The 16,607-nt window shown below is 41.6% G+C and overlaps 1 protein-coding gene and 1 long non-coding RNA gene across 2 annotated transcripts; both read right to left on the bottom strand.

Annotated features, from left to right (window-relative positions):
- Positions 1 to 748: 748 nt before the first annotated feature.
- Positions 749 to 2,970, bottom strand: LOC143926875 (olfactory receptor 5AS1-like). Its single transcript, XM_077450914.1, has one exon. It carries the CDS (start codon positions 2,800 to 2,802, stop codon positions 1,870 to 1,872), a length of 933 nt encoding a protein of 310 aa, XP_077307040.1. The 5' UTR covers positions 2,803 to 2,970; the 3' UTR covers positions 749 to 1,869.
- A 4,333-nt stretch (positions 2,971 to 7,303) lies between these two features.
- LOC143926874 (uncharacterized) lies at positions 7,304 to 16,217 on the bottom strand. The gene is made up of 2 exons (XR_013262150.1): positions 16,128 to 16,217; positions 7,304 to 7,512 (listed from the first exon to the last, which is right to left on the bottom strand). It is a non-coding gene; the product is annotated as an uncharacterized LOC143926874 (long non-coding RNA).
- Between the last annotated feature and the right edge of the window lie 390 nt (positions 16,218 to 16,607).

Below are 16,607 nucleotides of genomic sequence, written 5' to 3'. Positions count from 1 at the left end.
TTCCATAGACACCCTCCTAAACCTTGTGGACGGCCTTCCCAGAAGAGTTGAAGCTGTTATAGCTGTAAAGGGTGGGCCAACTCAATATTGAACCCTACAGACTAAGACTGGGATGCCATTAAAGTTCATGTGTGTTTAAAGGGAGGTGTCCCAATACTTTTGGCAATATAGTGTGTGCTTTATCACTTGATTGGATGATAATATGATTTGCACATGCAATACACTTTATTTTGATAGCGCAACACGATTATTGGTTTATTATATTTATATGTGGATATATAGGGAGTGCAGTTATCACCGAGGAATGCTTTCACTTTATTATTTTGACACTTTACACAATCACTCTCAGTGTATTAGTGTTACTCTTATGTATTACTTAGTATGCTGATCGTAGCATTAAAAATGAATCTGATGCTAGTTGCAAAGCTGCTATACAAGCCCTAACCCTTAAACAATATGAAAACCAAATATTGCATATAAAACCGGTATGATTGAGGCCCCTTTCACATGGGCTTTCCGATCAGGTCTGTCTGTCAGTTTTTCAGGCGGACCGGATCGGACGTTCCATAGACCCCTATGGGGCAGTGGATATCAGAGGTGACATGTCCGCTGACACTCGCTGCTATCCGATCCTGTCCTGTGAAATCCAGATGGATGAAAACCCTATTTTCCTTCCGTCTCTGCAGAAGGGATGGGATTGGATGAAAACGGACAGGCGGTCCGTTTTCATTCGATTTCCCCATAGAGGACAGCGGGGCTCTACGCCCTTGTACACACGGTCGGACATTCCGACGGAAAATGTCCGATCAGACAGTGTTGTCAGATAATCCGACCGTGTGTGGGCTCCATCGGACTGTTTCCGTCGGAATATCCGACGGACAAAGTTTTAGAGCTGGGCTATAAATCTTTCTGACAACATGATCCGATCAGACTTTGTCCGATTGTGTGTAGAGAATTAGGCCATTAAGCGGAGTGAACAACAACAAACATAGGAGTGGTTGCACCAGTACGGTAACTCCCATGTATAATGGGCACAACCACCTCTATACTAACTCATATGTATTACCAAGCACTGAACACATATCATTGTTTATACGTTTTTGGTATTAGTTTACAAGTTTACAAATCGCTTATTGGTTATGTATGGAACGTGCCCAATGTATTATCTCCCGAGACCCTCGATAAGGTCTAAGCCCTTGTACACACGGTCGGACATTCCGATGGACAATGTCCGATAGGACCGCGCTGTCGGATAATCCGACCGTGTGTGGGCTCCATCAGACTGTTTCCGTCGGAGTATCCGACGGACCAAGTTTTCCAGCTGGGCTATAAAATTTTCCGACAACATGATCCGATCGGACTTTGTCCGATCATGTGTAGAGAATTCCGATCGGACAAAGTGCCACGCATGCTCAGATCAAATTCCTAGACCAAAGCTATTGGCTACTAGCCTGAACGTAGTCCCATCGTAACGAAATAACGCCAACACGTTACGTACGATCGGATTTTCCGACAACTTTGTCCGGCCGTGTGTATGCAACACTAGTTTGTTGTCGGAATGTCGGACTGTGTGTACAAGGGCTAACAGGTCCATGTCTGTTCAGAGAGCAGAGAAGGACCTGTCATCCACCTGCTTGGCAGGGATTAGCGGATCAATCCCCCGCTGAGCACAGCAGAGTCCGTCGGGTGGATTGCCCGTGTGAAAGGACCCCTAAAATTAAGCCAATTCAGTGGCAGATCAATATAGGGTAAAAGTGCTAGTGCATTAAAGACAATAATAAAGTCCTGAACTTAGGAAGTTAGGAGTTAGAATACATTTCGAGATTTAGCATATCTCATGCTAGGTCTGCTATATTGAAGATCACATATTTAGGACAAAGAAAATCTGCATGGCAAAAGTTTCCGGAATGATGCCTTAAATTCACTGTTCCTTAAGCTGTAGATGATTGGGTTTAACATTGGTATGGCTACTGTATAGACCACAGAGGCCACCCTGTCCGCCTCCATTGAGTGGCTACTTCCCGGTCTCAGGTAGATGAAGAATAGGCTTCCGTAGTAAAGCGTAAACACTACAAAGTGGGAAATACAAGTAGACGCGGCTTTACTTCTGCCATGTTCTGGGTGGATCTTAAGTAGAGAATGGATAATAAAAAAGTAGGAAATTATGACCACAAGAGCCGAGACGCCCTCGTTGAATCCACAGAAAGTGAATAAGATCAATTCATTGACGGAGGTATCCGAACAAGAGAGTTTCAACAGAGGTGGCATATCACAGAAAAAATAACTTATTTCGGTCTTACAAAAGGTCAGGCGAAAGGTAAAACAAGTGTGAAATAAGGACTGGATGAGGCCATTCAGATAAGCCCCAACGATGAGCCAGGCACAGAACCTCATGGTCATTATGGCCGGATACCGCAAGGGATTGCAGATGGCAAGGTATCGATCGTAAGCCATGATGGCAAGGAGTACACTCTCAGATGTGATCAGCACTGCGAAGAGGAACATTTGAACCACGCACGCCGAATAGCTGATGGCTTTGTCTTTCATTAGGAAGGTAGAAAGCATTTTGGGGGCTATTACTGTAGAATAGATAATGTCTAAAAATGCAAGATTTCCTAAAAAGAAATACATCGGCTTATGCAGGCTGGTGTTAAAGAATGTAACGGCTATAATGCATATATTGCCCAATAGCGTGAAGACATAGATCATGAGAAACACAATAAACAAGATGACCATGAGATCATTGCGGTTTGTAAACCCCAGTAGGATAAAACTGGTGACCACTGTTTGGTTCCTCTCCATTGTCCCATGTAGTCTGTTCCGTTTCTAAAGGATTCCCCTACAAAGGAAAATTTGCGTAAAAATTCATGAAGGTTATTTTGAATTCCATTTTGGTGAAGGTTTTGGGCTCACTTGGTATTGGGTGGGGTGTGACCGCATGTTAACACTGAATATGCATAAAGAGCGAATGCATAATGACCATAATGCTTTGATGCAGGGCTCAAGTCCTGCAGGAACTCATGGGAACTGAGTTCCTGTACTTTTTCCACAACAGGAACTCAGTTCCCGTTAGCTGCCGTGTCCTGCAAGACTTTGAAGTATGTGAGCTGTGTGGCAGGTGCTACACCAGCAGCCGCTGACACAGCTCGCAATAGTAAGTGCGGCACACCTGACCATTCAGGCATTGCCAGTAGGGGGCCCCATGACAGCTTCCGCTTCAATCTACCTGTCAATCACAGCTAGCTGATGGGTAGATCAGGTCCCTGCTGCTAAGAGATTGTATTTAGTCAGACCTCCCCGCCGGCCCCTCCTGATTTTCTGTCTCCTCATCCTCCCCCCTTGTCCTGTATACTTGCTCTGTGTGTCCCGCTGAATCCGCCTCTCCTCTATCTTCAGTGCCATATGATGAGAGAACCCAGAGGAGGAGCGCAGCTATTCTGCTCACAGGACATGCAGGGAGAGAGGTGAGCTGAGGGAGGAACATCAGTTTGGGGTGGTAAGCTGAGCACAATACCTGGCAAAGTTTAATGCCAGGAGGGAAGTTTATGTGGAAATATGTGAAGGGTTGGAATAGCAGCGAGTGTGTGTTGGAGCCCTGCAGAGTTTGCAGCCCCCCCCAAGCTAACATACATCTCCTAAGCAGGAACACATCACTATCTCCCCAAGCATTCTGTCCAGATAATGTGCAGTTCATTTATGACCTTTCCGTTTAACCCTGTGTTATCCAAACTCTGTTCAATGAAAAGTGTAAACTCACCACATAAACACTCCATGTACAAAATAACATTCCCCAATAAAGATCAGAACATGATGTTCACATTTGCATGGAAGCACAACTGAATGAATGCTGATTATTCAGAGAATTACCGTATTTATGTTTATTGAGAATAGTTTTTTTTCATGTACTAACAGTTAAGCTTCATACACACAATACGAAAATTGGATGAAAAATACCACTTTTGAAGTGTTTGTGCATATGAGCGTATCATATTTTTATTTTTTTTTGGTGGGGGGAGTGGATCTTGGGTGGGAGTTCCCACACTTTTTTCCCCAGGACTTGACCCCTGCTTTGATGCTTGTTGAACTTGTTTGGAGTGCAGGGTAAGCTTTTGGATACTCTGAATTTAGTGCACAAGCAACGAGAGGACACTCTTTTCCCTATCTGTTCTCTATACAGGGTACCTTCTCTCTTGCCAGATGCCAGGGGAACAGGCAATCTGAGGACTATAAACAACAGGAAGTCCCAAATCGGCAGCACTGGAGCAGATGCTCAAGGGGTTAAGCAGCGGACAGTCACTAGGATCTTACATTCAGGCCTATACTCACAGTGTCCCCATATACTTGGATGCCTCCATCCAATATCAGCCAGACACTTTTCCTGTGAATCCCTAGGCCAGATCCTCAGTGAATCCCCCTTGATTCAGATTCAACTCTCCACCAAATAGGCCTCCCGGCTTGTACTGATTTGGGACCTCAATGGACTTCTGCAGACTTCAGCTAAACTGTCCAGAAGGGCAGCAGCCCATCAGGCTGGGATCTTTTTCTCCCGAACAAGAACCCTGCTACTCCAGGCCCAAACTATTTATGCATATTTCCCAACTGTCCCTGATTTGGAGGGACTGTCCCTGATTTGCAGCAATGCCCCTCTGTCCCTCTTTCCTCCTCATTTTTTCCTCATTTTGGTCTGATCTATATAATTCTATATAAAATGCACTATTTATCTTTCAAAAAGTGTTTCCCAGTGCTAAACCTTTCATCCAAATTTTAAATTGCTGCTTTTTTTTGTATAATTCTCTTTTAAAAGGAGTGTGGCAGGGTGTGTGTCCTATGCCTACATAATTTTGCTAATAGATGTCCCTCGTTCCCATTTCAAAAAGTTGGTAGGTATGATTTATGACCTCCTTAGCCACCTACTATGCATCCCCCCCCCAGGGATTGGGTGAGACCACATAAATATTCTGGCCCATGGTCTGCCTCTTTCAACCCACTACATTCTAGAATCCACTAGAGAGCAAGGAGAAGTAATTTAGCCTGCAGCCAATGAGACCCAGAACAGTCACAAATAATCACACACTGTGCACAGAGGAGACAAAGAACTAGATTCACCTGAGCCCCTCTAGAAACCTATCCTAGGAGGGTTCTACATAGACATAGATGAAAGGATAATAAAGCAGTATACTAAGTAAGTGATTAAATCAGCTGCTGAAAGAGCTTAAAAATTGAAGGTGTAATATCACTTTAACATGTGGTCAGGGCCGTCTTTACCACAGGACAAAAGGGGCAGCTGCCCCCGGGCCCAGTTACTGTTGTGAGGCCCAAGCCAGCTTCCCCTTGAGACTGCACTGCCTGCAAATAGTTGATAAGTGTTTTGGGTTTATCCATGATCTCTAGCCGTTGCACACAATACAATTTCAATGTAATGCAATTTCTAACTTTCAGCTTATCACTTTTTCAACTTTCTTCCATTAATAACGTTAAAGTGATACACACACTATTTAATTCACATTGTCCTTTCTATTTCTGTATATGGACAATGGCACTGTAATTATTTCAATAAAAACAAAACAAACAAAAAACCCCATCTAAGTACCTTTTTTGTAATCGATAACCAGATGTCATATAACCCAGATCTCTCCCAGCCTGTCTGAAGGGGAACATAAGCAGGAGGAGCTGCTAGTCACATGTTCAAAATAAACAAACAAACAAAAAACAGCCTTTAGAATACAGAGTAAAAATAAATGAATAATATCAATAAACTGTTTTAAATTGTCACATTTGAAATTAATTATTTTATTATTTTGTGGAAATAGCATGGTGTGGGTGGATTTCTAGCAGTCACAGGCTGTCACGTCCCTCCAGCTTGTGTCTTAGAATAAGAGAGAGGTGAAGCCTCCATTAATCTACATGTAATATCCCGCCCCCATTGTGCTTAGCGGGCAGGGAGGAGGAAGTGGGCTGTCCTTTACCACTGTGTATACGCCCACATGTGTGACTCTATAGTCGCATGGGCTGCTCAGATGTGATAGGGAGGAAATGCTCAGCATAGAAGCTCACTGAAAAACTGAGCATGTGCAGAGTTGCCACCACAACTGCAAAAATCCCTAGCTGAATTGAGGAGAGGAGGGGGAGCTAGAAAGAAGCAGGATCAACCAGGTTTTTTGTATATTACAGAAAATTAATCTCATCGTGACTGAGTGAGTATTAGCAGCATGTAATACACAATTGTATTAGGGATTAGGGTGTGCACCTACAGCTAAAACACATATGGATGCGTGTTTAAGTGTGTGTATATATATATATATATATGTGTGTGTATATATATATATATATATATGTGTGTGTATATATATATATATATATGTGTGTGTATATATATATATATATATGTGTGTGTATATATATATATATATATGTGTGTGTATATATATATATATATATGTGTGTGTATATATATATGTGTGTGTATATATATATATATATATGTGTGTGTATATATATATATATATATGTGTGTGTATATATATATATATATATGTGTGTGTATATATATATATATATATGTGTGTGTATATATATATATATATATGTGTGTGTATATATATATATATATATGTGTGTGTATATATATAGATAGATAGATAGATAGATAGATAGATAGATAGATAGATAGATAGATAGATAGATAGATAGATAGATAGATAGATAGATAGATAGAGCGCAGTAGGGCAATGGATAGTATCAGGTGGACATTGTCACTAGTTACATTTTTTTATTTTTTATATTTTGTTTCAATATATATATTTTTTTACGATATTTTGTTATTATTATTATTATTTATTTTTTAGGACTCCGAGGACCACGATTCCCCAGTCCCTTTCTCTATAGCCAAGCAGCAGGAGGAATCTGCGCAGCACAGGGGGATTAGGGTGTGCCCAGGCACACCTGGCACTCCCGGTGTGCACGTCAATGGATACATTGTTACATGAAGGAGTAATAATCATCTCAACACTGAAAACTGAACGGTCTGGACAGGACGGGGGTGTACCATACTGAGTACCCATTAGCTTTCTTTGTGAACTACAGAACACCTTACCTCTGTAATAGGGATGAGAAGAGGATGTGCTGTAGTCCCAATGCACGTCCTGTCCTAAGGTGACAATGTTGCTTTATATGCACACAACACAGGAAGTGGCAGTTGTTACCCTTAGACAGGAGGCGGGTTACTGGCAGGATCTCCAGGCAAGAAGGATGGAAAAAATACTGTACGAAGAAAACTAAAGAAGCCACCACATCTAAGGACAGCTAAGCTGCAATATATTAAATTATTTAATGAAGTTAGGCTTTGACGTCTTCCACAATCTGTAGATTAACATTCTCAGACATGGTTCATTGTGCCGATCTATTTTCCAACTGAGAACTAGCAGCATGCATCTGTCTCACACTAACAATCAGGAACCAACCATTGTGGTTTCCATTGGTGTGATCACCACGGCAGCCAATCGTTCTGTAGTGCTGAAAAAAAGAATACAATGGGGATTAAAGCCCAACTCCAGGCAATTTTTATTTTCTTATTTTTTTTTACCTATGCAGTGGGGTGGTGTCTGGACTGCATGGGTTAACTACTTGAACTGCTAGTAGAGCCTATACTCACTTGATCCTTTGATCTTCTGGAAAATGGCTCTCCCCCGTGTCCAGCGATGGACTGTTCTTGACGTCTTCCCGTACAGAGCCGGTCTATGGGCGTGATGATGTCAGGAACAGTCCACTGCACAAGACGACTAGACCATGGGGGGGGGGGGGGGGGGGGGGTTCAGGAGCCACAGGGACCAGTTTTACACTGAGGGGATCAGAGGATTAGGTAAGTATATTTCAACTCTCTAAAAGCGAGAAGTTAACCCATACAGACCACTGCATAGGCAAAAAAAAGGCAAAAAAGCATAAAAAGGCAAAAAGGCATAGGCAAAAAAAAAAAAAAAAAAAAAAAAGGGTAGGGTGTTAACGGAGTTCAGCGTTAAAATGTTTGTAAAGGCAGAAGGTTTTTTTTTTATCTTGCTGCATTCTCTGCATTAAGGTAAGAAAAACCTTCTGCATGCAACTTCCCCTAATGTCCCACCTGTATACAGTGTCCAATCATGATCCAGCGATGTGCATGAGAGCCAAGTAGACAAGTGCACTTCCAAATTCTGTTTCGTTCCGAATTAGTTTTTTTATTAATTTCAACAAATTCGTTAATTCTGAAAAATCTGAATTAACAAAAACCCGTTTAACAAATTTTTCGGAATATTCGTAAATTCTAAAATTCTGAAATTTGGAAATTTGAAAATTCAGAAAACCCAAAAATTCGAAAATCTGAAATAATAACTAGCTAATAATAAAACGTAACTATTACTACCTATTAAATTATAGGTATTGGAATTTCCTTTCAAATTTGGCTGTTAGTAAACTTAACGAATGCAAATTTATCCAAAGTTACCAATTATCCGAAATAACGAATGCCGTATCTAAACGAATAGAACGTAACTAATTAATAATAATAAATAATAATACAAATAAAAACTTTGATTATTATTAATAATTTTTTCCATTCCATTTGTTTAGATGAGACATTCGTTATTTCGGATAAATAATAACTTCGGATAAATTTGTATTTGTTACGTTTACTAACAGTCAAATTTGAAAGGAAATTCCAATGCCTATAATTTAATAGTTAGTTAGATAGTTAGTTATTCTTTTGAATTTTCGCATTTTCTTTCTTGTTTTCCTGTTATCAGATTTTCAAATTTACGAATCGCAATTATGACCCAAAAAATTGAAAAAAAAATTTCTGGCAGTGCACATGTCTAGAGCCAAGGCTCTCTCAGCTCTCTCTCTCTCTCCTCATTGGCTCAGATACAGCAGCCATTGGCTCCCGATGCCGTCTATCAGAGTCAGTGATGAGGAAGTGGAGAGCGGGGCTGAGCCACACAGAACAGGGCTTAGGAGCGAGCAAGTGCCCCCATAGGAAGTGGCTTGCTATAGGGGCACCAGCGGGGGGAACCAATAAGTGTACAATCGGGGCGGCCTTGTTATGTAGAGCAGGCAAGTATGGCATGTTTGATATTTAAATAAAAAATAAATAAATTTACAATCACTTTAACTTATTAGTTGTTTTAACCACTTGCTGACCCTGGCTTTTTCTGACATTTGTTGTTTACAACTGACACTGGATCCTCTTTTGGGTTATTTATTTTAGAAGATAACACAGTTTCTTAATAAAGGGTAGAGAGTTAGAAAGGAAGTTCAGGTACTTTTTGGAACTGCAAAATCCAGAGACTAACTGTTTCACAGCTGGATTGTCACAACCTCCGGATAGACCTCCTCTCACTAGGCCTAGCAGCCGGCAGGGTGTTAAGTAAAGCAAAGTCTCTGCCACAGACTTTAATGTAGAACACTTGAAATGCAAAAGTCTCTGCCACAGACTTGAATGTAACTGAGGGACGTAGATAAATTTAGAGAACTATCATACGGTACCAGTATCCCTCAGCTGGTCCGGCGATACCGTATGAATATAGATCCACAAAGTGTCCTTCAGCTGAGCCTCCAGGCTCCTTCTGAGAAACCAGCCTTACGCATGGCCTTCTCCCGAAGAGTCCTCTCCTGGATGCTTCTCCAGTTGCTGGGCCTCTCCCTAGATGAGACGGCACCGGACCATCTTTGAATCATTATGGCCTCATACCCATTCATGCCTGTCCCTGCAGTTGCTTCGCCTCGGGCTATCCAGCCCCAAGGCTCGGAATTGCATGGATCCGCACTCCATGCCAGGAGGGCCATGGGGGCTGGTCAGGAGGACCAGGACCAAACAGACAGAAAGATCTTCTGGACCAGAACCCAGAAGCACGTGATTGCAGTACCTTAAATGCCACCTCCCAGAATGCACAGCAGCGCAACACTCCCACTGGGCTGGTTCAGAGACAAGGATGGTACTCAATACACACAACCAGACTGCGCTCTATCACTTGCCAGCGGTGACAGCGACACCTGCAGCCAAGGAGAAGTCAGTGCAAAATTATCCCTAAAACCCAACTGTGGCTTTAGGAATATTCATTTTCAAAAACAAATAGCCCCTGCTCATCAGGAGCTGGCTCTACATTTTAGCAGCGGCTCTAGAGATGTCCTCAGGCCCCCATTACTGCCCTCAGTCCCCCCATTAATATCCTCAGTAACCCAATTACTGTCCTAAGGCCCCCTTTACTGTCCTCAGGCCCCAATTACTGCCCTGAGTCCCCCCCCAATCATGTCCTTAGACCCCCCTCATAGCGCCCAATTACTGTCCTCAGGTCCCCCCAGTGCCTCATTACTGTCCTCAGCTCCCCCCACACAGAGGCCCATTACCGTCCTCAGGCCCCCATTACTGTCCTCAGGCCCCCAGTACCGCCCTCAGCCCCCCAAATAATGTCCTTAGACCCCCTCTCACAGTGCCCTATTACGGTCCTCAGCTCCCCGCAGTATCTTTATTCTAGGTAAACAGTTAATTTTGGCTTCTAACCCAATCAATAGGTCTTTCACCTGTAGTATCTCCAGTAAATGTCTTTCCACCCCATTTTTTCACCCATGTCTTCAGATGTTTCAATTGCCCCTCTAAGTAATATAGATAAATATCTGGGAGTGCAAGTCCAGCCTCAGGCTTTGGCCTTTGCAATGTTGTTAATTTCAATTCTTCCCTTTGCCCATATAAATCTTATGAAGTAAGAATGTAGCTTTTGAAATAGGAGCTCATGGGATGATGACTGGGGAATGCGAAAAAATACACAGTATAAACATTTTGGTAAAAATTATAATTTTAATGAATCCAATTCTTCCTGCTACTGATATGGGAAATTTCTTCCATACTATCAGCTTTCCCCTAATGTTACTCATCAAAGGATTAACATTAATTGCTATAAATTCCTTGGATTGAAGAGTGATATGTATTCCCAGATATTTAAATGAGTTTACCACTTTAAGCCAGGAATAAGCCCAATCATCTCCTATATTTTGATGTAAAGGCATTAACACTGACTTTCGCCAATTAATTCTAAGGCCTGAATAATTCCCATAATCCTCAATTATTCTCATTGCTTCTCTAAGTGTGTTCTGTGTGTCTCCCATGTATAAAATAATAGTGTCCTCATATAGTCAAGGATGTTCTGTCCTTCCCCCTATAGTTCTACCCCTAAAGAATTTGGACTGTCAAAATTTCAAAGCAAGGATTTCTATTACAATAACAAATAAATGCGGAGATAAAGGACACCCCTGCCTTGTTCCTCTATATAATCTAATCATGGGAGACAAGTAATCCATTCACCAGAAGGCTTGGTCCCGGGGTCCTATACAATATCTTAAAGAGGAAGTAAACCCTGATGAGTTTACTTCCTCTTTCATTCCCTGCAAAGGCAAAGCATAATGGACTACTATGCATTGCATAGTAGTCCATTATGTGTCACTTACCTGACACAGGAGCCAGCGAAGTCGCCGCTGTCCCCTGTAGTCCGCCGCATCCATCTTCTCGGTGGGTCTCGCAGCTCCGCCGCTGTCATTCGGTGAAGCCGCGATGACGTCACTCCCGTGCATGGGAGCCGACACGCACGGCAACTCCGTCGCTGAGAATGCCGCGCTCAGTGCGCCTGCGCGCCACTGTCTACGGCGCAGGCGCCGTAGACAGCGGTGCACATTTTCAGGCAAATATCTCCTAAACCATATAGGTTTAGGAGATATTGCTTGGACCTACAGGTAAGCCTTAATCTAGGCTTACCTGTAGGTCAAAGTGGTTTGTAAGGGTTTACAACCACTTTAAACCATTTCTTAAAGAGGAAGTAAACCCTGATGAGTTTACGTCCTCTTTCATTCCCTGCAAAGGCAAAGCATAATGGACCATTATGCATCGTATAGCAGTCCATTATGTGTCACTTACCTGACACAGGAGCCAGCGAAGTCACCGCTGTCCGCTGTAGTCCGGCGCATCCATCTTCTCGGTGGGGTCTCGCAGCTCCGCCGCTGTCATTCGGCAAAGCCGCGATGACGTCACTCCCGCGCATGCGCACGAGAGCCGACACGCGCAGCACCTCCGTCGTTGTAAATGCCGCGCTCAGTGCGCCTGCGCGCCACTGTCTACGGAGCATGCGCCGTAGACAGCAGTGCCTGTCTTCGGGCAAATATCTCCTAAACCGTATAGGTTTAGGAGATATTTCTTGGACCTACAGGTAAGCCTTAATCTAGGCTTACCTGTAGGTCAAAGTGTGTTGTAAGGGTTTACAAACACTTTAAAACCTTCACCAAATCCAAACTTTTTCAGAGAGCCCTGCAAAAACAACCACTCCGCTGAGTCAAATGCCCAATGACACCAGGGCACCCGACTCGGAGGAGTGCTCTCTTAGCTGGACCATCAATTGTGGTCTTTTAATGTTTATTGAAGTTGATTTCCCCAGGATAAAGCCTGTCTGGTCACCATGGATGATAGAGTGGATCACTGTATTTAATCTTCCTGCTAAAATGTTTGCCAGAATTTTAAAATAATTGTTTAAGAATAGAATGGGCCTACAGTATATGAGGAACATTTGTTCCCATCTTTACTAGATTTTAAAATGAATACTATTTTTGCTTAGTCCATTGATTTGGGCAATTCTCCTTGTTCAAAGGCCCAAGATGTAAACCCCTGCCAACACCGGTGCTATTATATCTATATATTTTTTTTAGAAACTTCCAATGGTATCCCATCTGGGCCTGGTGACTTGCCAACTGCCAGGGACAAAATTGCCCTTCTAACCTCTGTTATCTCTCCGTCCATCACCCTTGCTTGCTCATCCGTAATTTTGGGGAATTCTATTTCATGTAGGTACTCTTCCACTTCTATGTCCGTGCCGTTAAACGAAGAGGTATACATTGTAACATAGTATATATAGAAGCAGGTTATTAACTCCCCTATATCCCATACTTTTTCCCCCTTTCTCATTCCTGATTTTAAGAATTGATGGGGATGCTGTTTGTTGTTTGGCTAAAAATTCCAGTAATGCCCCTGGTTGATTCCCCTGCTCATAATATTGTTGACTGCAGGAGAAATTCTTCCTCTTAGCATTTGCAGATGACTGATTTTTATATTGAAGTTGAAGGGATTCCAATTTTCTCTCTTTATTACTTGTAGGGTTTAATATATATTCCCTCTCTGCCTGTGCACATTTTCCTGTTAATCCCTCCTCCTCCCCCCCCCCTTACACGTTTTAAATATGAAATCGTTGATTTCAATACCCCCCTGAGATTTGCTTTAACCGCTTCCGGACCAGCCACCTCAGTTATACTGCGGCAGGGTGGCACTGCTGGGCGAGCCGTCGTAGCTGTACATCGGCTCTTTAAGATGCTTTAGCAGGCGTACGCATGCTCGCAGCGTGTCCCCGAAGCTGATGCGTCTGCCTGGTGGGCATGATGACTGCCAGACACGCGCGATCGCTCGTGACAGAACAAGAATCGGGATCTGTGTGTGTAAACACAAATCCCAGTTCTCTCAGGGGAGAGGAGACAGATCGTGTGTTCATACTAAGTATGAACACCGATCGGTCTCCTCCCCTAGTCAGTCCCATCCCCCCTACAGTTAGAACACACATAGGGAACACAGTTAACCCCTTGATCGCCTCCTAGTGTTAGCCCCTTCCCTGCCAGTGACATTTAATCAGTGGCTGTTTTTAGCTCTGATCGCTGTATAAATGTCACTGGTCCCAAAAAAGTTTTAAAAGTGTCCGATGTTGCAATGTCGCAGTCACGATAAAAAAAAAAAAAAAATCGCGGATCACTGCCATTACTAGTAAAAAAGAAAAAATTATAAAAATGCCATAAATCTATCCCCTATTTTGTAGACGATATAACTTTTGTGCAAACCAATCAATATGCGCTTATTGCAATTTTTTTTTTACTAAAAATATGTAGAAGAATATATATCGGCCTAAACTAAGGAAAACATTTTTTTTTTTGGATATTTATTATAGGGTTGTGCAATTTGTTTCGTAACGAATCGAAATTCGCCGAATTTTGCATCTTTCGGACATTCGGATGCATCCGAATAAAAAAATAACGAATAACAACGAATACGAAAGAAATATAACGAATGAATTCAACATGATTCGGTAATTCTTTAATGATCTAATGAAACAAAAGGTCAGCTCAAAGTAAATCTTATAGTCCAATCAGCTAATTAATTTTGTGGATGGATTACTGGCAAAGTGCATTCCTGAGAACTGAGTTAGAAGGGTGTTGTATTGTATTTGAGCCGAGGAGAAGAGACGTTGTCATTGTGTGTGTTAAAAGATTCAATAAACAAACGACTTTCCAAACTACGAATCATTATCATGAATGTCTATACATACATACATACATACATACATAGCGAATTTCAACGAATACGAACAAATGAATTCGACACTCTACGAATAATAACGAATTATCCGAAAACGTATTAACGTAACATAACGAATATAACAGAACGAAATGATGTATTTTACGAATGACAACGAACCGAAACTAAATGAAATTTTCCGTTGTGCACAAGTCTAATTTATTATAGCAAAAAGTACAAAATATTGTGTTTTTTTCAAAATTGCAGAGGTGATCAAATACCACCAAAAAAAGCTCTATTTGTGAGGAAAAAAGGACATCAGTTTTGTTTGGGTAGAACGTGGCATGACCGTGCAATTGTCGGTTAAAGCGACGCAGTGCCGTATCGCAAAAAATGGCCTAGTCAGGAAGGGGGTAAATTCTTCCTGGGCTGAAGTGGTTAAATGTGTCTCAGAAAAAGCCACCTCCTTGACTACTGATATATCCCTCCAGAAACATCTCCAGTTGTCAGGCCTGGGCTCAGCTCTTCCTTCTCTGAACTGGCCGCTCAGCTGTCGGCTAATTGCCAGCTCCTTTCTCTCCACAGTGACTCACCTGTTGATGATATCTTGCTCGTCAGTCCTGCCTACTTAAGCCGTCCAGCCCAGATGATCTCTGCCTTCGCTTTTGTCACATCTCTACAGACGCTCTCCTGTGTTCCTGTTTAAGACTTGCTTAGCTGACATTTCTTCTGTCTCCAGATCCTGCTTGCTGTCCTACTACGCTCATCTCTAGCTTCCTGATGTTTTGGCTTTTCTGACTATCTGGTTCCTCAACTCTGGCTATGTTTTGACTACGTTTACTCCGTTTACCTTTTTTTATTATTATTATTAAACAAGTGAGATTTAACTGTACTTCTGTCTCAGTCTGATTCATGGTTTCTGACACCAGTTGATCCAGAATCCGGTCGTTGGGGCCAATGTGGGGCAGCCAAAAGGGCTGTATCCTTCCAGCTGGACATCTTCCCTTGGGGCCTATTATAATTTTAGCAAGCAGTGCTGAGTCGTCAGAAATTCCACGTACTAAATACTCTACTGACTGAATCAATGGAAACACTTTGTCATTACCCAACTGGAGAGCTATCCGTGATAAGTACCCTCTACTCTACCCTCTGTGGATCGCAACTGGGTGTGGTCCACACCCCCTACACCCCCATAGCGACACCACTGGCTACCACTGTGTTTAATTTTAGGATTTTTTTTTATTGTACATTTTCTGATTCAGGAGGGGCTTTAAAGGCACTGAATAATCAACTTCACATATTGGTAAAAAAAAAAAAAAAGTATTTTTTTTAATAGTTAAAATATTTAGAAGGGCAAATGTGCAATATTAACCTTCTGTAAAAAAAAAGACCACCTCCTTATGTCTTGTGATGTTGTGGGGAGCTTGTTCAGTGGTAGTTTCTGAATGAGTTCAGTCTGCTCTAGAGATGCTAGTGTAGAGCTTGTTGGCTCTTTTTTATTTTAAAAACAAATAGAAAAAAAATCACAGAGAAATTGAGAAAATCAGTTTCCCACACGGAGGATTCCACCATAAACATCATCAGACAAACTGTTAACATTTTAATAATGACAAATAGAAATAAAAAATGTAAGAAATTTAGATGTTTTGGATTAACTACTGTAATTTGGGGATGTGTATATTTGGAAAGTTTCACATTTGCAAAAAATGTACAAGGAAGTGCATTCTTTTCTAATTACTCACTATTTCTAATTGTGAAAACAATAGCAATAAAATATATGTAGACGAACCTGCTACGTATGTGTCATGGAGAAGGCACAAAACAGGCATCCTTAAATACAAAAGGCTTGAGACTCAAGAAAAGTTTAGGGAGGAAAAGGCTCTGCAAATTAATTGATAATAAATAATATGATAAAATAGTAAATACCATTAAATATCCGAAGCTTTAAAAAATGAAAAAATATATTATTAGCTTAAAATACATTGTAAAGTATTAATATTTAGTTTTTTTTTATAAGATAAAAAATAATTCTGCCAGTGTACAGTATGTCCCAATTGTAGCCAGTTAAACTAAAAAGCCTTAGAAGTAGTGAGCTAGTTATACTTACAGTTATTTTAAGCCATCGTCTGCTAAAAAACAGCAACAGGCAAGTAAAAATTCATAGAACTGATCTGGTTTTCCACCAGGACCTAGTAGCCCTTCTCCATGAAAATTACTATTTATTGTTTGAGATGATAATTAATTGTAACCAGCTTCTAAAAGATACGAT

Source organism: Lithobates pipiens, unplaced genomic scaffold (assembly GCF_037356315.1).
Source record: "Lithobates pipiens isolate NorthernLeopardFrog02 unplaced genomic scaffold, aLitPip1_a1.2 Scaffold_23, whole genome shotgun sequence".
Taxonomy (NCBI): domain Eukaryota; kingdom Metazoa; phylum Chordata; class Amphibia; order Anura; family Ranidae; genus Lithobates; species Lithobates pipiens.
Note: the sequence above shows the minus strand (reverse complement) of the source record. Positions and strands in the feature narration are given on the sequence as shown.